General features: G+C 32.1%; 1 protein-coding gene across 2 annotated transcripts in view; it reads left to right on the top strand.

The window, feature by feature from the left end:
- AstA (allatostatin A) overlaps positions 1-22108 on the top strand; it is a 42760-nt gene extending 20652 nt beyond the window's left edge. For both annotated transcript variants that reach the window (XM_077430725.1, XM_077430724.1), the window contains exons 2-3: positions 13587-13981; positions 21111-22108. In XM_077430725.1, the coding sequence (XP_077286851.1) occupies positions 13588-13981; positions 21111-21736 (1020 nt within the window). In that variant the 5' untranslated portion in view covers position 13587 and the 3' untranslated portion in view covers positions 21737-22108. The remainder of the gene's footprint in view (positions 1-13586; positions 13982-21110) is intronic.
- Positions 22109-22453: the final 345 nt, after the last annotated feature.

Here is a 22453-nt window from a genome sequence, read left to right as displayed (position 1 = left end):
ACAAACGTTAAAAATATGGAGGATACATTCTATTTGAGTTTCACATATGTATGCTCAAAATGCAACTTTCAGATTGGTTTCAAATTTATTAAAAACATTAATGTATTTAAAAAGCATCAGTATATTTTTGCACAAAAAGTCTTTCCATATTTCCTATCTCGATCCGTTTAGCACGTTCTTCGTTTATAACTCGCTCCATTTGAGTCCGATGAAAAAATATCGATAAAAGGTTGACGACGTCTGCGAATTACGAGCGTTGAATAATCAAAAGAAGATTGTCGACTCCAAAGGCGGGATCGTCTGCAGATTGAATCGACAATGAACGATTAACGTTGACCTTTGAACACAATAGGGGCCCACTGTGCCTATTATATCAGATATTTTATACCTATACTACATTAATTAAAAGCCATGAAACGATGAAAGAAACTCACCGGTGCTTTATTTCGAAGAAAATTTTCCAATGGCGAGTTTCAACATTGATTATTTTCCATTATAAATGGCAATTCCCGACACATCACAAACATCACGTACTCGTATGTACATATGCATTACACAAACAAAATGTCTATGATGGAACGTTAATTTTTCTTTTTGACTATGATGGTCATTATTAATTAAAATTTTTGTAGCGCCCTTTTAATTCATTTATTTAGTTTAACATATATTTTCTACTTTTACGGTCAGACATTAATATATACATATATAACTAGGAGCATAACATGGAGGACGATAAATAAGTGAAGTACGCTCCAAATATATAAAAAAAATACATTTAAATTATAGTTATACTAGTGTTTTTACCCGGCTTCGCTCGGTATTTGTAATATAAACCGCTTAAACATGGCCAATCTAATAGTAAACATTTTATTAAATTTATTTGAAAAGTTATGTTTTATTTAAATTTATTTGAATATGCATTTGTTTTTTAAAAAATTGAACATCACGGATTTTACGAATCAAACAAACATACATACATACAAAGTCTCTTTCGAAATTATATATTAGACTAGTGTTTTTACCCGGCTTCCCTCGGTATTTGTAATATAAACCGCTTAAACGTGGCCAATATAATAAAAACATTTTATTAAATTCATTTGAACAGTTTTATTTTATTTAAATTTATTTAATTTGTTTTTTTATTACATTAAACGTCAAGGAATCTACGACCCAAACAAACATGCATACATACTAAGTCTCATTCGAAATTATATATTAGATAATAGTATTTTTTTAATAGTAAAGCACTCAACTAAGCATGAAATGTTGTATGCTTGGTATAACGAGGAGAGACAGGAAATAGAGCACATGGAGCAAAAGTTAGACAATAATGAATGACGAGATTGAATGAGCGCGTCACATAGTTGGTACTATGAATGATACGCCAAGAGAGTCATAATGTTGGTTGGTAACATCGAAAACAAATTAAAGTTTCTATGATGACGATTCGATATATGTATATTTTTTTCAATTAAAATAAATTTAATAAAAAGACAAATGAATATTTACTATTAGATTCGCCGTGTTTAAGCTGTTTATATAACAAATACTGAGCGAAGCCGGTTAAAAAAGCTGGTAATGTAATAAAATTTAAATTAGTTGCTTTCGGGTGTATTTTTATAATTTTTGCATTTTATTTTATTTTGCAAGAATTTCGAGACAATTCGTTAAAAAATCTTAGCACAAATGTAACTGGTTTATTGTATAGTATATTAAATTACAAATTTGCACTAATAATAAGCTCACAGTTTACAGGTAAACATCCAAGGTCAAAGTTTATAAGTTTTAATGACATTAAATACACAAATAGCGTGGGTCGGTCGAATAATACGAGCGACACTATAAATAAATTTGAACTTTTGTCAATTGGCCCAACAAAAATAGCCCTTTCACGACAGTTTGGAACACGAGTTTCGGTTAAGTAGTAAAGGGATATCCTGTTCAACTTTTATTATTATTTCCACGGCACTGTTTATTTCTGCTTACAGTAGGTGATAAGAGAAGCGCTGACAATCTTAAAAATTTAATATAATATTTTTTATATAATATTTAATATAGCCGTCATGTTCCAAACGCTATCTGAAATCCACTCAGTACTGAAATTTTTTATGCGCATAAAAAACTGACATCATTGCGTCCATAACTCAATTACTATACAGCTGAGGCAGATGTCCTTGTAAAACTACGTGCTTTTAATGTTGTTGTTTTTGTGTTGATACGACGATAGCTTTCAATTTAAATCTCGGAAGTTTATTGTGAACATATGTATATACCGTGTTGTTTTAATTTAGTCGAGTTGTTCCGGCATTTGGGAACAATATGGCGGCGATATTTTCACGGAAATCCGTCATCGGGACGGCCGACCGTCGGAAAAACAATGGCCGAAGGGAATTAAGACCAGATATGGAATATTTCCGTTTATCGCACCTGTCCGACCCTCATCATCAGTGACAATAAGGCGCCAGGTGAATTCTTCCAACTGCTTTTCGTTCTGTGTGAAACAATACCGCCATTACGAAAAATAATCATCGCAAGTGTCATTCTTGTAAGGAAAATGGAAATCTTTAACACTATTCAAGGCAGGTTACTACGTTAAGATACATCTACATATATGTACATTTATATATATCATTGGAACTTATTTATATACATATGTATATTGAAACCCATTAAATTTACCTGCATATTCAGATATAAATATATATATATATATATATATATATATATATATATATATATATATATATATATATATATATAAATATATATAAAAATATGTATATGTATATATTTATGTACATTATCTTCGTAGCTTCATCGTATGATCGTCTGAATTTGTTTACTTACGTATATAAAGACTCGAATTATCCCAGCTAATCCGCTTTCCATGAAGTCCAATCTTGAATCTATTATATCTCGTAGTCAAATACAAAAACATGTACTTACACATTCTTTTGACGAACGAAGATAATTCGCAAAATTGTTTGGTGGTTTCCATGGAGAGCTGTTTCCAAATAAAAATCAATAAAATTCTCATTTCTTGCTTGCTAAAAAAATAAATAAAAATTCCTTTCATTCGCAAATATAAGCGCAAATTTCACGTATACAGTTCGGAACTTTGGTAGTTTGTTTTGAAAGGGAAAGTTTGATTTTCCCCGGAGACTTACATACCTGGACCGTGTAAAGACACTTTTCCAATATTGTATCGGATCAAAAATTCAGTTAGCACTTGTTCGGCGACATTCTCCAATGTCATTATTATAAACAGAGTATTTGGGTACTTTCCAGGTTACACTGCGTGCATGCGCAATATACGAAACGTAAATAAATAAATATTTAAACTGCGGGTTAAAGGGTTAAACTGGCTTGGCGGCGGTAATGAGATTATGCGCTTAAGAGTTAAGTGAACGTTTGAACTTTAAGTGAAAATACTTCTAGACACAGAAATAAACGTATATGTACATGTTGTAACGCAGTGCAATGCAATTACATTCGGTGCATTAATTAGATAATAGTAACTGACGGAACTGGACAACTGACAATTTCACTTGAGTGTGACTCTAATTGATTAACTTGTTCCATGACAGTGGAAAATCTTCCTCCATTAAATCATTTTGAACGTATTGTGTATCGTATCTATTTTAAAAATTTACTAAAGCGCTTAAATTCAATTTTTCATTGTATTGTGTTCACAATGGGAAAAGAACCATTATTCAAAATTCTCGTGTTAACGTGAGATCAATTAATTTTATACATTGTGTGATTTTTAAACTGAACAACAACACAACAATATGGTAAATGATTAGTACTTCCTTTTGGGCGGCTTTTTTGAGGCTTCGTACCACATAACAAGGAGGCTTAGTCCCCTTTTTTTACGTGCGTTGTACATATGTACATATGTTTCATGGTTTCAATCATTCCTTCATATTGAAACGGGGCAAGAAAATTATTTAAAAAAAACTCAAATATAATTTTGAAATTTCTTTTTAAAATTCATAAAGTAAATTAAAAGAATAAAACTACATACACAGTTTTACAATTTGGTAAAAAACGGAAACAAATTGAGATTCAAAGTAATGGCGTATTATAAACAGAAAGGTCATTCCAAAATTTACCTAAAAGCTTTCCAAGGGAATCTACATACATACATAGAAGCTTATTTTATTTATAAGTTTCTATAATATAATACCTATAATAGTTAGGCTGAAATTAATACATTATTAAGTTATTTCAATAAAATGGCAAATAAAATCATTTAAAAATATAAACTTACTACCTATTAAAGATTACATAAATTTTCTATATTGAAATAAAAAATCTTATAATTTGGACATTGAAGGTTTTTGATAATTGACATTATTTTTGTTTAAATATTTAAGAATTACATACAAACTTTTATAATAACATTCATATATACAAAGCTTCATCAGAATTGAACAGTGCTACTCAAACTATTTCAGTTGGCGGACCAGCATATATTTTTCAGTAATTCTCACGGACCAGCATCATATTTTAAAATAAAAAGGTTATATATGTGCCTTTATTACCCCCATATTTACTAATTACCGCCCAATTTCTAAATTATGTATAGTTTCTAAAGTGTTTGAAAAAATTATTTACAGTTAGCTCTTCCCAGCCCTCAAACAGCGTTTTAGTTTGTTTCAACACGGTTTCCTCAAGAACCGCTCAACGGTCTCAAATATCATTTTATTGAATGACGAACTAACTGAGTTAATGGACAAGGGTGCTCAAGTAGATGTCATATATGTACACTGACTACAGTAAAGCATTTGATCGGATTCAGCACGTAAATAAATACCTTTAGAATATTAAAAAAATAACCTTGCAATTTATCCCTGGGATATCACATTTTTCCGTTATAATTTGTATTTTATATAAAATCTCGAACTATAAGCCTAGAAAATGATTATTTCGTGATATCTGAAACGACACTAATTCATATACGAGTATCATAAAGTATTCTGAAACGAATCCATCCATAATTGTGTTGACGACGAAATTACCTTGAACCATATGAAAATAATATGAAAATCGTTGCTCAATTTTGATTTCAAGGTTTAACCCTTCGCAAACATCACTCAAACAACTTCCAAGCCACCTATCTATATACATTTTGTGTCGCATTACTTCGCTTATTTGAAATATGAACATATTCAATTCTGTGATGACGGATCGGTCGAGTGTCACTTGTCGTTGACGACCTGCTAGAAATACGAGCCTTGGAAATTGGACAAATTCAACACAATTTCCACACTGGAAAATCTCACCCCAATTTCCCCCACTCCCTCTCCTTCCTATTCTTCATTGTATGGTCCAAAGATGAAGAGCCATGGAGGTCCCTAGAGACTGCGAGACCTGACAGGCGTAACAGGTCGTCCCTCGTCATAGCATTCGTTACCAATTCGTACTGGAGTGACCAAAAAAGCTCGAGACTTATCTGGATTTGTCGTCCATTTGCTGACATTCATGTAAATTCTTTTCAACTGATGTACAAGTAGTATGTACTGGAAGGATTCATATAAAAAACTTTATTGATTATAATGTGTTGACGAGACTTAAAGTCTGCTTACATACATACATACGAATATCTGAAGGCTCTTTTCGTAAACAATATGCAAATTGCTTTATTTCCTCATTTTATATATTTTTTAAGGCAAATAAATTTTGAAATTAAGGTTAAAGTGAAAATTATTTTGACGAAACATTTCGCACATGCTCTTAAGCTAGTTGCATTTAATCATAGAAAACATTGGTTACTCAAAGTTTCATGTTTCTAAAGTTAAACTTTTCAGTATTGAACTTCTTCCTCGGCTTTACACAATAAATGTGAGCACATTTAACTCAAGTTCACTTTCAATATACATATTGTGTTATAATGGGGAATTTATAATTGAACTTTATTTTAGATAGTATTCACTAAGTACACTGAACTTTAATTTGGCTACTTAACACTAAAAATGAGATACTATTCACTTGATACACATTAACATATAATAAAAATATTACAAAAAATACAAAAAAGACAAAAATATAGACAAATAAGAAGTTACTTTTGTCACAAATAAAAAACAAGCACGGTATAAGTACATATGTATCACAAAAAATATTTTAGTAGAATAAATACAAACATGGTTTTAAAAAATACTGACGACTTTGTGTGATTTAATGATTTTAAAGTGATAATAAATTCATTCCAGTGATATTAATTTTTCCAATGTGCAAATATATGTTTTGTTGGATGGAAGTTGCCACGTTACGAGTAACATCTGAGCGACTCAGTCTGGGTTTACTCGTATCGTCTCAACTCGGTATTAGTGATACGTTATTTAAAACTACTCTCTCAAGATCAACAAACGGTTTCGATTCAATATAAGATCCATCAACTCAGTTCTGATTTGGTAAAATTTACTTTATTCAATTTTTAATTTTAGGTAAATATAACAAAAAATAAAAAGTTTAAAATTTTTATATTATATTATATATTAATTGCAATTAATCGATTAATCAAATTACACATTTACGACGAATTTTTCATTGCAAATTTAAATTGAATCGGAGTATTTCGCCGCGCCGTAATGCTCGTAAATTAAACGTCTCCATCATCAGACATTTAATTACACGGGGCAGACGTTTAATGCGACATCAAAGGTTTGAAATTCCCGCAAAGAGTTCTGTGACCAAAGGATACTTTGTTCTTTTTAAAGCTTAAACACGTAAACCTATTTAAGCTTGTTTTTGAAACAATTTCAGCGGCTGTGGCCAACCAAAAATATTCATTCATTTTGAGTCTGGTTTACCTTAACTACTAGCTATACTAAATAAATAAACACGATTTAAATTTCTGGATATCTCTCTCAATTTGTATATGTACATATATGTTATGTACTATAAAGGCTTTTGAAAATGCGTATTACGAGACACTCAAGTGACGTAGCAAGGGTGTAGTTCAAAGGCAAAGAAAATACAGTTTCGATCATATATCACTGGATGTAATTACTATACGAGGGTACGACGGTGGGTACTTGAGACCCAACTTTTTAAATTGCATCTGGGATTTGTAGTTTCAAATGGTATTTTGATTGTCCCTAGTAAGTTTGCGAGTATGATTTTTTCCCAGAAATACTCTTGTTACATACATATATTGTATATTATAATTTAAATTTCGAAATATGAATTAGCACTAATCAAATCATTGCTCTCAATTACAGATAAAGATGGGCTATATAATATACATTCTTTGAAAATAAAATGAAGTTCAAATTTAAATCTAAGGCAAAATGAAGTTCAAATTTAAATCTAAGGCAAAATGAAGTTCAAATTTAAATCTAAGGCAAAATGAAGTTCAAATTTAAATCTAAGGCAAAATGAATTCAATTGTTTTTTTTTTATTAAATTATTTATGTATGAGCCGTTACATTTGAAAGTAGCTGAAGTCCAATTTTCAGTTCCAAAAACACTATTTCTGTTTACTTAATCCACAAATTGCTATTACTTCTTTAAATTCGATATGTCCAGAATCTCTGAAAATTGGAATTTGATTTTGATTTTTAAATGCTTTTTATTATTACGAAATTATGTTCGCAATACATCTTATATCTATTTTAATAGCTACTGATCTACTGATCATTTTCTATTTTACAATTTAATTTAATTTGGTTAGTCATCATAGTATTATATTATTCAAATGTTAATGTACACCATAATTGAAAAAAGAGCTCAAAAACCTATTCACAATTCTTATAAATGCTCATAATACATCTAATACATGACATTAATTAAAGACTCTCTAAAGTCGATTACCTAAAGTAGATTGTGTTTAGGTAATCTGTGTGTTATACCTGAAGGGTATAGACATTTTGTTGTAATCACCGAGACTCTTCACAAGTGTGTTAGTATGGTTATTAGTGATTCTGTCATAGAATCTACTGGTTAGTTTGTTAGTAATGTCTGTAACAAACGGAATATTATATATGGCATGCAGTTTTTTCAAGTTAGTATATATGGGTGTATTATAAATTATTTTTAGGGGTAAAGTTGAATAAACATATTACAACCCACCAATATTTTTACTTTTGCGAGATATTTCTCAAAATAAAGAAAAAATGGGCTTATGCCACTTTCAAATATAACGGTCATATATGCAAATTTAAATTTCACATCTTCTTAATATTGCGGCTTATTTAATTACAATATTTAGATTTATTTTGGAAAAATATTTCAATCAATAATATAATCTAATTATGTATTCAATATTTTTACCTGTTAAGCGAATCTCGGAATGTATTTAGCACATTGATTTCAGATTATGCCAAAAAGAGTATAAAACCAAGCAGATTGCTCAATGGTTGGCGTATGATGCTTTCAACTGAGAGGTCATACGTTAATTCCCTGTTCCGATACCGCTGGCCAGATCTTGGATATATGTATGTGACTCCAGCTTGATCGTTTCCTGCCAGAGTTTGCCAATTTATCTGATTCATTGTTGAAACAGCTCCATTGATATTCATTGTTGAAACAGTTCCACCAAATTGGCAACCTATCTCCGTCTCGCGAATTCAAATTCCTAGCATTTCGAATTTGTTGATTATTATAAAAATACTACCCACCTACAAACTCTGTAGGTGGGTAGGGTATTTTTAATGACTGTAATATAAAATGGGTTTAGCTGTAATGAAATAAAAATAAAAATTGATAAAATATGAATAAATACATACGTGAAGGAGTATTAGATTAATATAATTTTAATATCATTCAAAATCAACATGTGTGACAATTCTAAGATACTTGCGAAAACAATATAGTGTACTCGGGCATGTCTAAAAATGACCGTTATTATATTTTAGTATTTGAAATTTGCATTTTGCCTGTCTGCATATTCTGGACACGAACGAATAATTAAATTTAGTGTTGAATAATTTCCATAAAATGACTATGAATTTTTAATTAATCGACAACTTGCATTATCACAATAACATCAACAAAGGTTTAATGGTTGCCCCCAAGTGTCGGATTGTTTTGAATTTGGCCGTTTCTTCATTAATTTTGAATCGCTGCTGAACCACATCCGCTTGCCCTTTGAATGATAATTTCAGGTATTTATGAAACCGCACCGTTCAACGTTTGCCCTTTATTTCATAAATATACGCATGTATGTACATACGTATATATTGTATATACGGGTATAATCGCTAACAAGATTAACTTTAAATTCATCCGTAAAATTACATTTGAATCTTTCGGACACACAAAAAAATACGCTTAGGCTAGAAATTATTTCGAAAATCCTCGATTTACAATTTAATAAGTAAATAAGCGTTAAACTTTGCGGAAATTAATTTGCGAAATATTATTATTGAATCAGAGATGTTTACAAAGCCGAATACGTTTCCAGATTCAAAGACATTCTTGTATACAAAGAGGGATGTTCCTTGAGAATACTTTCAATTTGTCTAAAGATACTTTATTAATTTAACAAAACGATCAATTATTGACTTCACGATTTAATCTAATGCCGAAAATAAATAAAAAATCTGTATGATATGATTACGATTTTATGCCAAAGAAAGAGAAAGTGTTTCAATAAAAATTTCAATACGTTCAATTTCATCAAAGTTTCAAAATTCAAGGATGATATTAAACATGAAAAGTTTTCATTGAAAAAGTTCAAGATTTGCATAATTTATTGATGAGCCCATGGAAAGCTTTTTTATTGCAATCTAAGGAATATGTTGATTTGTTTTTGAGACTCGATATAAAAATAGGCTTTTTTACTTAAACTATGAATAATTATCGTCAACGACCACACCAATTCTAAAATTATTTATTTTATTTTAATGGATAAAATTTCATACAATCACAAATGTACGTGAAATTCCGAAACTATAAAGTAACATTTGCTTTTTTATCAATATATAATAAATATTACAAGCTAATACAGTGGTTAGCATATTATGCTTTCGAGCAGAGTGATCACGGGTTAGAGTCCCACTGCTGGCCAGCCGTTGGTTTGTAACCCCAGTTCAATCGTTTCTTATCAGAGTTTGCCAATTTTTCTGATTTTCATTGATACGGTTCCTTTCATTTTCGTTTCTATCTCTCTTGATAATCCCAAGTTATTCAGCTTCTTGAAATGCTGCAAAAATTTCTCCATAGATGTCACTGTGGATGTTTGTATGAATTCGCATTGCATAAAATGCTTATATATTTATATTGATTGTATTGTATCTGTTTAAGTGCACTCTATAAAGGCGATTGTTCATGTTCTATGAAATAAAATAAAATAAATATGTATGTATATACTTATATATATGTACATATATCTCCTATTGGAAATTTGACTTCTACTTGGGAATATTTGAATAATTTTTTTAACAGATTTATCATTGAGTTTTGAGCTAAATTTTTATTACGTGTTTTATAAAATTCTGAATGCTTAGGCTGTATGGTCGGAGTCGTTAAAAATTCCAGCCTCCAATCACATTTTGTATTTATTTTGTACATAATAATGTATATGAATATTGAATTACTAATTGAACATGACTCACCAATATCCGATGTACGCAGATCTCAGGCAGTGTTTCTATCTTTGTCTATTTGTCAAATTGAGGAAAGACATGTATGTAAACATATACATATATATGTGGGTACATATTCATTAAAAAAAAAACTATTGGAAGAAAGAACAAAATAAAACTGGCATCCTGTATAAGTACTTCAGAGATAGTCGAAAATTAACTCAATGGAAAAATTTAAATAATTTCGGAAATGTCGTGGTCGTGGCCATGCATAATACACAAAACTTCCTGTCATGCAGTTTATTCCTTACATTAGTAAATATTACTCGCTCAGAATATATAAATTAATTATATAGTTTTGCGTAAATTTTACACACAGGTTGCCAGAGTGTGAGTGCATTGTGTGCATCGCAATTGTGCACAAAGAGACAGCCCGCTAGGAAATTATGCACTGCGCTCGGCTAATGCGCAATCATGAAACGCGAGACACCATCCCATCCCTTGCTTCATTACGAACGCGCTTTCTTGCTCCTCTCTTATTTCTAACCTTTATTATTTTATACTCAGTAATACAATAGACGAATTTGAATGTAAAATTATCTCTTTTCTCAGATTTTGCAAGATAAACTTTTTGAACTTCGAGAATCTTCCCTACAACGATAATATAATATATGTAGACTTAAAAAAAATCGATATTATTAAAAATTATATATATATATATATCAAAGTATTCTAGCACCTAAAATAATTCTTCCTACGCTTTGTCCCACGCTATTTATTCTAAATCAAAACACATGAAGTTCTGAAATATATATATATATATATATATATATATATATATATATATCCAATACGCTTAAATTAAATGTCAACAACCTATTTATATATGAAATTAAAAGCGAAAAATGATTCACGACTTTTTTTTTGGTTCAGAGACGAGATATAACTTTTCTTATATATCTATGCCCAGTATATCACACATACATATATCTCCGAATCTCGAGCCAATCAACACTTTTTATTAGATTCGTGTTTACTGGGCATAGATCTATAAGAAAAGTCATATCTCGTCTCTGAACCATTTTTCGTGTCGAACAGTGTAATATATAAACTACATAAAAAGATTTCTGAAGGTATACAAACTTTAGGTAATAATAAATAATAACTTATATTCAACGTGGCTTAGGTATTCACACGGCATATCAATATACCATAGGATACAATACTTTTAAATAATAAAAAAACTTCAAAATATTCAGTTTTTCTTTTTTTCATATTATTATATATAAAGAAAATATTCTAATGAATATACCTACATATGTATACGTATACGTATTTATACAGTAGAAATAAATATATAAAAAGCAAACATTTTCAATGTCATGGTCAAGTAATTATTCTGACACTCTCTAAAGAAATCATCAAAAGTCGTGTTCGAAAACAATGAAATCGCTGTCAGTTGCATTTTGACGTTAACGATAACCCTTTTAAACGAAAGTGCCGTTGGCATTGTCTGTCAGCACCAACTGGCGGATGTTATTTCGGAACAAATAAATGCCTTCATTTTTTTGTCTTCAAAAGTGTGCAAATTCATTTTACACAAATTGAGAAAAAAATATAATATTATACAATACAAATATAAAATATTGTATCGCCGTCAGATGTTTCGGTAGCAAAACTATTTCAAATTAAATTATTAAGTGCAAAGTTCGTCTTTGTCACGGAAAATTGAATACGAAATAAATAAATTTAAAATTGGTCATTTTGTTTACCTGTAAACAGAATCAGGTATCAGTTATTACAAATTCACCGTAATAAATAACGATGTAAACAAACTTTTCCAGCCATGTATACTTTAATATGTACATTAACCTTAATATCGATACGGGATTATAATCTCGCAATTTTTGTAAAACGCAACGACGAAGTTACAACCTCAATTTTAATGGGAAGTCATTAAATATCCCATATTCGTTACATATAAAAGTAATAATGAAAATACAACACATACATAATGTACTCTAAATCACATTTAGGACAGAAACGTAATTTCAGAACTAAATGGTTCATTTGATTGAATCATTCTTTAAACACATATAAAAGTTGATGGTTAAACCTTTATTGCCGTAGTAAACTCGAAAGTAATTAATAGAATAGAAAAGAATTGGAACGCTTTAAATCGTCCTTTCTTTCTAAAGTTAAAAGCAAATAAAATCAAGGACGAAACGAGAAAATTACACCTTTTAAAAGACAAGAAGGTCAATCGAGGTTAAAATTTATCCATTGTGAAATTATTTATATTTACAACTTATATAAAATCGTCAATAAAGTTACATACATATACATATATTATGTAGATAAAGATTGAGCCTATGAGAAAATAAAAAAATAAAAGCAACCCGTACTTAATAATACAGATTAAAAATATTAACCATTGATTTATTTAAACCACTATTAACTTTCACAAAATTCACCACGTTCGTATTCCTTACATATGTATGTATGTATATATACTATTCTCAGTGATAATTTAGCCAGCAGCATAGCTCGGTCGTTAAGCTTCTGCTTAGCGTCGAGAGGCACCGAGTTCGATCCCATGAGCTGACCTCGATTGAAAAGAATTTTTCCGAGTATATCTGCAGTGCTGCTGGGTCAGACCTGAATATTTGTGACTCCAGGTCGATCGTTTCCTATCAGAGTTTGCCAATTTTCTCTGATTTCATTGTTGAAACGGTTCCCGGTAAAATTGTCTAAATATCCTTCCTACCTACTATGTCACCACTATTTGAGATTGATTAATGTACAATAAAATGTATTTACAATTCATAGATGTCTCGTTAATTTGCGAGTTTTTCAGTGTCTCGTAATTCAGCGACTTGTATAATTAAAAAAAAATGCTGCAATGTTTGTAATTGGCCAAGAAGGCGCATGGGAGTTACCTGTAAGGCCTACCTGGTATATATATAAAATAAATGTATAGGTTGCGTTACGTTAAAAAGGGCTTAACTAACAAAAATTAATTGAAATTGAATGATTTTTTTTTTGTTTCAGAATGCCATCGTTGACGTTGTGTGTGTTGGTGTTGGTGCTAGGCGCACAAGTGCTTTGCTCTCAGGAGACGAGGCCAGATATTGGTGAAGTCGTCCCCGATAAGACCGATGGCGAAATTGATTCAGAAGTACATGAAATGGATAAGAGGGCACCGTCGTACGACTTTGGACTAGGCCGGAAACGCGGATATACGTACGTGTCGGAGTACAAGCGACTTCCGGTATACAACTTCGGCCTCGGAAAAAGGAGTCCCGCATACGAGTTCGGACTTGGCAAGAGACCGCATCCAGCCGAGGAAGATGACGCTGAAGATGTCAGAGACGACGATGGACTCTGGTCGGACCGAGTCGAGCAAGATGATCAGGATTGGTCCAACGACGATCAGGACGTGTATGGTAAGATATACATTTTCTAAACATTCGAGAGAGTTTCAACATCATACAAGTTTTCATTCCCAGCTTTTGTTTACATATTAAACTTGCCATTATTGTTTGTAATTTGGCCCAAGACGGGTAAACGCGTTGATGTCCTTTCAAGAATCGAAAGCATTTCCCAGAAAACTGAAAAGCTCCAAATGTCATTCCAAAACTTATCCTTTTTTGTATTTCTTAACCTTTATCCTAAATACTTATATGACATCACCAGGATCATCTCAAGTAGTATTTGTACATCTTTCAAGTTTTTATTGGCAACCTCTATCCATGTTAATTTGGGCCTACCACATTAGTGTTGTGTCGTACGTTGATCACAATATGATGTACCCGAAACGGCTCTCTAACTTTTTTGACCTTACTCTGAAGATGCCACGTAGATGGATGTTTCTTAAAACCTATCTTCTTCTTGATGTGTCCATCCTCCTAGAACGTTGGAAACCAGAACTCCCATCCGTACTCTGTCTGGACTACGATCTTTTCCTGGATTACTAAGCGCATGATATCTTATTTCTGGTTCCACATCACATGTCCAAGATACTCTAATATTCCCCTTTTCACATTGTTGAGCACTTCGACATGTTTTCCCATCAGAGCCAGCTCCTTGACATGCACCATCCATGAGAATCTCGAAATCCTTCTGTATATCCACATTTTCACCCTTTGAATGCTGACCAACGCCGATCGGCGTTTTTCCAACAAGTCCATCAACCTGAAATATGCCGATAGGCGTTGTATTTTGAGTATGTAAAAAATAAACACGAATACTACCCGCCAAGCTTTTCGAGGTAGCATTGAAAAAAAAATACATTGAACATGTGCCATGTAATCCATGTCAATGTTTATAAAGACTGTTTTACACCAGAATTTCTAAATTTATAAACATAGCAGAATTTCTCGATGGAAATCCCTAACCGCTGAGTATTTTAGATTGTGACTTATCATTTAAATTGTGAGCATTGCATTTTAACAACAATGAAGAAGATGGAACTAGTTTTGGAAAAATACATTCATTAATAGACTTCTTTTGTTTATTTTATATTGTTGCAAGATATATTAGAGAGTCTAAAATACACCTTTAAAAAACTCAAAATCCTCGGTGGTTGTTATCTAGGGTTTTTTTGGATTAGCTACAATTTTTACACCTGTTTCCTATTGAATTTCTAAATAATTCTAGATGGAAATGTTAGCAAAATTTTCAGCGTGTCGATCTTTCAACAGAAAAGACGTCAGCACTCGAACGGCTAAAGGCCTTTTACTCATGGCATCTGTCAAGATCCATGTTTCTGTGCCATACAGAAGGAGGTTGAAAATTTAGCATCTTAGAAGTCTATCAATCATCATAAAAATTCATAAGCGTAAGAAAACTAGGTTGAGATTAGATGATTCATAAATACAATAATCAATGGTCAAGATACTTTCGCAATTTTAATATGTACAATTTTATTCGCAATTTTAATATACCTTAAAAGACAAAAGTACTATAAAGATTCAACAACAATCTATTTTGATATATTGTCAATAAGATAAAATCCCAGAAAAAAAATTATCCGATTTAGTATGCCGATCTGTTAACAGTTCATTGCTTGAATCAAACTGTCTCAATATATAATGTATAGTCATTTAAGGCGTTCTGTAATTCTAACCGCAAATTTGACCAAAAGCCTTGACATTTTGAGGAGCCTTGGGTTGAAATAATTTGAAATATACAGGCGGCGTCGTAATCGGAGCGAGAATTTGATACGCGCACGTCTGGAAATTTGCGGATTCCGCGAACAGAGAACGGAGATTTTTTCGTTCCATGTATTTATTTACTCTCGTCGAAAATCTGAAGGAAGTCCATTAGCGGAAATTGATATGTCGCGTGAGTCATACGCGAGCTATGGAAATTCGTCAAAAAATGTGTCGTCGATTGAATATAGAAATATCCATCAAGATGATTTGACAGGGACACACTTGTCCGAATTTTCACTCCCACTTAATTACCTCGGGGAAGAGACGTAAAAGGAAAACCACTAAAAGGAAGTCCATTAAAAGTCATTTAAAAATATATGACACCGTAAAAATGTCACCTTTCATTATTTCGTTATACATAGGTGGATGTGGAGATGTTTTAAGATATAATATGTTTTAGTTTCCTTGCCTTAATGTATGATTATTAAAGCGTGGAGTAAACGTTTTATGCAATAAACGACAGCAACTTTATACCAATTCTAATTTAAAAAAAATCATATTGTAACAATTTTACTGCGGTGCAAAACCTTTCTCTTTTCTTTTTTTCTGTCTTTGAATTCATTGAATTGTAATATAAATTCTGTATAAGCCATGGAATAAATCCCGCGATATGCCTTCGAATAATTACGCTCAAAGGTCGCGTTCGAAGAAGTGAAAAATTAAAATTGCATATCGAATACAATTTCCAAATTCGAAACGTGGCATTTGGCAATATTCCGAATTCGTATGCATAATTAAAACCGGCCGCTGTAAAGTTTCGGGTCGGTCGAACGTGTAGAAATGGTTACCTAAATTTTCCGAGTTTTCGCGCCATTTCGCGCAGAACGTTCACTTTATGCCGACCTGTAACGCAAAAGCTTTCCCCACGATTGGATTTCATTATATGGAAAAAGCTAGGGAAATTATTTGCAAAAATCGAAGAGAATTAAAAGAATGCGATATCATTTTACTCGGCTTTCATTCGTTGCGCGAAGAAATGTATACGATTTTTGATTCATTAAATGTGGAAATGTCAAAGGGTTTTTTACCTTTAAAGATGTTTTAAAATTGATAAAACCAGTATGTATCGCGTTTTACAAAATTTAATACTGTCTGAAATATTTCTCCCACGTCAAAGAACACCGCTTCTGAACAAACGAGAAGCTCATACGTTGGTATCATTAATTTGAGCGCATTTTTAATGATGGTTTTGATACTGAAACTGTAATATACTCGTATAATATGTATTATACTAATATCTTCTTTCTACAATATTGTTTTCATTAAAATGTATTTAAAGACGCATTCGATGAACCAAAAATATTTTTGATTATTATTTTTTCAAAGAATTTAACCACTAGAATTTAATATACATAGTTTCTTTAATATATTTTTTATCTCATATATGAATTCGTAATTAAATATCGAATATTCTAGCACCTTTATAGAACATTTAAGCAAATTTAAACATGTTAGGTGCTATAACCGTTTGCATTATGCATATATGTAACGTAGTACATATGTAAATATGTATGTATGAAAGCGCACATAAAATCTCTTTCGCCTTCATTTTTTTATCATTATCATTAACTTTTTCATTTTCTACTCACATTCCTAAAATCATACCACAATTACATACGCAACTAAAACCCTGTCAATGAAATTTCCCAATGTTATAGGGAAAACTGCATTAAATTCGATTCAATCACAATATAAGGCTTCATAATATTTTCACGTTTCTTATAAAACAAAATTACGAAGTACTATATACATAGTTGCAGCACCATAATGAGCATATTTACTATAATATTTTCCATGTTGTAAAATTGACAAAGGTTTTTCTTTGGCAGAGGTGTCGCCTTTACTTTTGAAGAAGACAGAATGAAAAATGGCAACCATTGTTTTGGGTTAATATTTTTATTTCTAAATAGGTAGACAAATTTACTTTGAAATTTCTCAAATTCTCACGACTTTTTCGGTATATTTCGTCGTCGAGTTTGTATACACACTTATTGTACGAGATAAACATTAACTATGAAAAATAATATAGTAAGAATTAATTTTTAAATATTTTAAAAAATAATTTGTGTTAATAGTTAAAAAATCGTGAATGATCATATTAAAGATATCACATATTAAATATATTAATGCTCGCATATTAAAGATATCACATATTAAATATATTAATGCTCGCATATTAAAGATATTTCATACATGTATACAAAAAACATTTTTGTATACAATATACAAACTCCTGTTCAAGTAGATAAAAAGTCAAGAAAATGAGTCTCGAGAAATTTCAAGTCGGTAGAACGGATCGCACCGCTCAAATTCATATTTAATTTATATTTTACCATGGAAACATTACAAGTTACACAAAGTGACACCTCTGGTTTTAAAATTGTACATAAATTAATAGATTATAAATTTGAAATTATGTTCAAATAGTGGTGATTTCTAATTTGGTGAGAAACCGTTTCAACAATAAAATTAGATAAATTGGCAATCTCTGGTAGTAATCGAATGACTTGGAGTTACAAATATCCAAGTCTGAATAGCAGCACTGCAGAAATGCTCGGTAGAAATTATTTTCATCCGAGGTTAAACCATTGCTCGAACCCAGTACTTATCGATGGTAGGAATTAACGAACCACCGAGCTATACCGCCTGTATACATATACATGTGTCTTTTATTGTCATATTACTTTTTACCGTCTCGTTCTCCGACGAAACAGTCTCTCAGACTGTATTCCTTGGGGAGGAGAGGAATGGCCTCATGTTGAGGGATTTAAGGGTTGAATTCCTTGACCTTTAAAACGGGCTTTAATATATTACAGATCATTTTTTTTCGATTAAGGTCAGAACCTCCCAATCAATAACCGACCCATTGAGCTATGCTACATATGGTTAATGATACAAAAAATATGAATAGAAAAAAATATATATTCTAAGCGTACACACCGAAATCAAAGCTTTAATTAATAATTTAATCCACATTTATATTGAAATTTTTAATCCTTACATAACGAAACATTTTTTTTCTATACACCCGTAAATTTATTCGGAGAACATCAACGTCCTTAGTGGCAAACTTCAAAGCGCCGTCCACTCGCATTAGAGTCGTTTAATTAATTGAAAAGTGTAAACATCTCGATATCTCCTTCTTCGGATTACTTTTGTACGGCCAATCCCATTATCGCCTTTGAGGACCGCAGATTTGGGAATGATCCCGACCACCTGCGGCAAAATGCCGAATAACCGGCCGAGTAAACGATAAAAGGGGGGATGTAGTCCTGGGAGGGGGGTGGTGAGGTGATGAGGCTAATTACAATTCAGAGGAGGACGTTATTCGTGCGCGAAATAAAAACGCCGACCCCTAATTAAATTCATACCCAAATCGGATTATGGCGCACGCCGTTTGGACGCGTTACGCGTATTTATGCAAAAAAGTCGGCAGAGACAAAAGTCCCCTTTCCCACGAGGTCCTTCTCATTCTTCTCCCTATCGGATTATTGTTATTTTGACGGACACCTGTTGGTGCACGTTTCAAGTACGTAGGTACATAATTAATTAAATTCGTCCCCTGGGTTCGTATTCAAAATCCACTTTTGTTCGCTGCCTTTTGTGACTGAAAATTATACTAGCTTAAACTTATGTATTGTGTATACATATTCGTAGGTCACGTTGCATCTAAACGTGATTGCATACATACATACATACATATACGTATGTGCATATTTATTTTTAATTTTTAACAGAGTACTCTAACGCGTCACTGTGGCTAGTCACACAATCATAACATCATAATAATAACCACCTTTTATATTTTGATAGAAAAATCATTGACATTTATGATTGATAAAATCAACCACGGGCGTTGCTCCACAACCACTCAACCAGTTCAGCACAGTTGAATTACATTAAACAGGTCAATTTCACCAACAACCCGGTTGAGCAGATATATCGCTCTAGATATTGGAAACGTTGCCAACATACATATTTGTGCGAGCCACAGGAGGAGAAAACAAATCACGATTCCTTTTTTAAACATATATGTACATATGTACATGCATATATAATTAAATAAATTCATATGAAATTCTGTTGATTTTCAAATTTTAAATTCCAATAGAAAATGACGATTGCGTATAAAACGTAAATGTTTAGAAAAATTAGATGCACACAAATCACCATAGAAAAGCGTAAAAGTCAATATACTAGTTTGTTCATACACGAACCAATCTAGCCATTTATAGTGTGCACAACAGAACGAATTGACAAACGAACTAGTTTGTTCATCGACAAACTACAATATAAGAATTCTCTATCGTTTGTCCCATCCTCAATATATGAATGCTTACCCTGGGTTGCAATATTTTTTTAATTAGCCGAAACGGGAATTATAGCAACGTTGTAATGTGATTTCCACAGGATTTACCTTTTAAATACTTGGCATTTTAACATCTCAAAGGTTTTGACAGCAAAAAGTTTCATGTAACACCCGGTGAGTCTATATAATTGAAGAAAGATTTTGACTGTTAGCTAAATATGAACGAACTAGTATATTCATTAACGAACCGAAGTGATCACTTGGAATGAAACAGATACACGTCTTATATAAAATTAATACAAAAAAAAAATACATTTTTATACTTTCTAGTCTACACAAAAAGTTGCAAAAGTATATTTTTATATAAAATCGTTTTAAATTCATATAATATTTATTGTTAATTATATTTTATTAGTGAAAGACAAACCCACGACTACATATACATATGTATATAAATAAAATCTAACGACTACATATACATACATATGTATGTAGGTATATATAGTATACGCTATATGTATATAATATGTAGACTCTATACACTAAACTAGTTTGTTACATACAATGAAATTTTTTGTTATTTTCCTTCAAATGTGAAGTAAAAGTCGGTTATTCCATCTACGTGTAACACCTTAAAGAGGGGAAAATAGAAAATGGGAAAATAAGGGGAAGAAAATGATAAAGAGAAAGAGATAGTGTTTCACCGAAGTTATGACGAGCACTAATTATATTATTTTAGTTATATTATATCCATAATTAATTTTCATAATTACGTTTCCAGTGCTTATCTAAAAAAAAAATGTGCCCACTTTTATATTATTATATTACATTTTTTTAAACCGACAGGGTCTAATTACTATCACCAACGAAACCACCCCTCCTACGCACACGTCAAAATCTACGTCCCACTTTCTGTCAACTTAATTTATGCACCAATTTACACACTGTTTTAATATTATGTACATAATATTGCATTAATGACACTTGTGTATGATTGACTTACATATTATATTTAGATAATACAATCAAATACTTTGTACAACTTTTCAGATGTGGATCCTAAGAGAGCCCGACCCTACAGCTTCGGACTAGGCAAAAGAATGTCTCCAGACTCTGTCGAAGAAAATAAAAGATTAGCTAGAGGATACGAATTCGGTCTTGGGAAGAGATCTCCGTACGAATTCGGACTCGGAAAAAGATCTCCGTACGAATTTGGACTCGGAAAGCGGTCTCCTTACGAATTCGGACTTGGAAAGCGATCTCCTTATGAATTCGGACTGGGCAAACGATCTCCTTACGAGTTTGGCTTGGGCAAGAAGGCTTACGAGTTCGGTTTGGGTAAGAGAGCCGCTTATGAGTTCGGTTTGGGCAAACGGGCAGCTTATGAATTTGGTTTGGGCAAACGGGCCGCTTACGAGTTCGGACTGGGCAAGAGATCCGCTTACGAGTTTGGACTGGGCAAGAAAGCCGCTTACGAGTTTGGACTGGGCAAAAAGTCCGACTCGTCCAAACGCCTGCCCCAATCTGTCGGCTACAAGCAGTGGTATGAATTCGGATTGGGCAGGAGACGACGTGATTTGAACAAGTTCAATTTCGGTCTGGGCAAGAGGGACCAGGAGCCCGAGGCAGACCAGGCCGGAGCAGCTGATCAGAGAGACGCGGAGGCTTCAACCTAAGCGCGCCCCTCGCGGACGACCCTCATCATCATCATTCCAAATCATCATCTCAGCCGAACTCGCGCTATAACCTCCATTCGCCACAATCAACGTGTATCCTGTAAGTGTGTTATTCAATATTTTCGAATTAGTCAATTAAACTCCGAGAGATATTTTTAAATTACAATTATAATGCAATTAAGTCGGAAAAAAATTTATATACATACCTAACCCCTTACCAGTTGACCCTTGTGAGTGCCTTAGACAGCTTTTGTCGAAAATCTTTCAGTTTGTGGTGGCTGGATAATACCTACATAAATTCAATCTTTTCATGATTTTATTCGCTTTGAATATTAAAATGATTTAATAATTCAAAATTGTAGACGGATTCGTAAATAAAATGAAAATATAAAAAAAATAAGTCCCCTTTAATTTTTGGTTTCGAGCAGTCGCTCCGTCCGCATAGCCTCTCAGGCACACACTGCTCTATTAATTTTGACTAAGAAACATTCAGTAGTGAATTTCGAACTATCAAAAAAATCTATGGCACTCAAAGGGTTATTCAAAAAAGTTTTTTGTTAACATACATTTTATATATAAAATATATTTTATGGTGAATATTGACTGATTTTTATGAGATTGGAAGGGGTTAAATTGAACGCATAAAAGCGTATATTTAAATTATAACAAAAACAAACACATATGTAGAATCATAATTGAAACGGAGTATTTACAATG

Source organism: Arctopsyche grandis, chromosome 5, assembly GCF_051622035.1.
Source record: "Arctopsyche grandis isolate Sample6627 chromosome 5, ASM5162203v2, whole genome shotgun sequence".
Lineage (NCBI taxonomy): Eukaryota > Metazoa > Arthropoda > Insecta > Trichoptera > Hydropsychidae > Arctopsyche > Arctopsyche grandis.
Note: the sequence above shows the minus strand (reverse complement) of the source record. Positions and strands in the feature narration are given on the sequence as shown.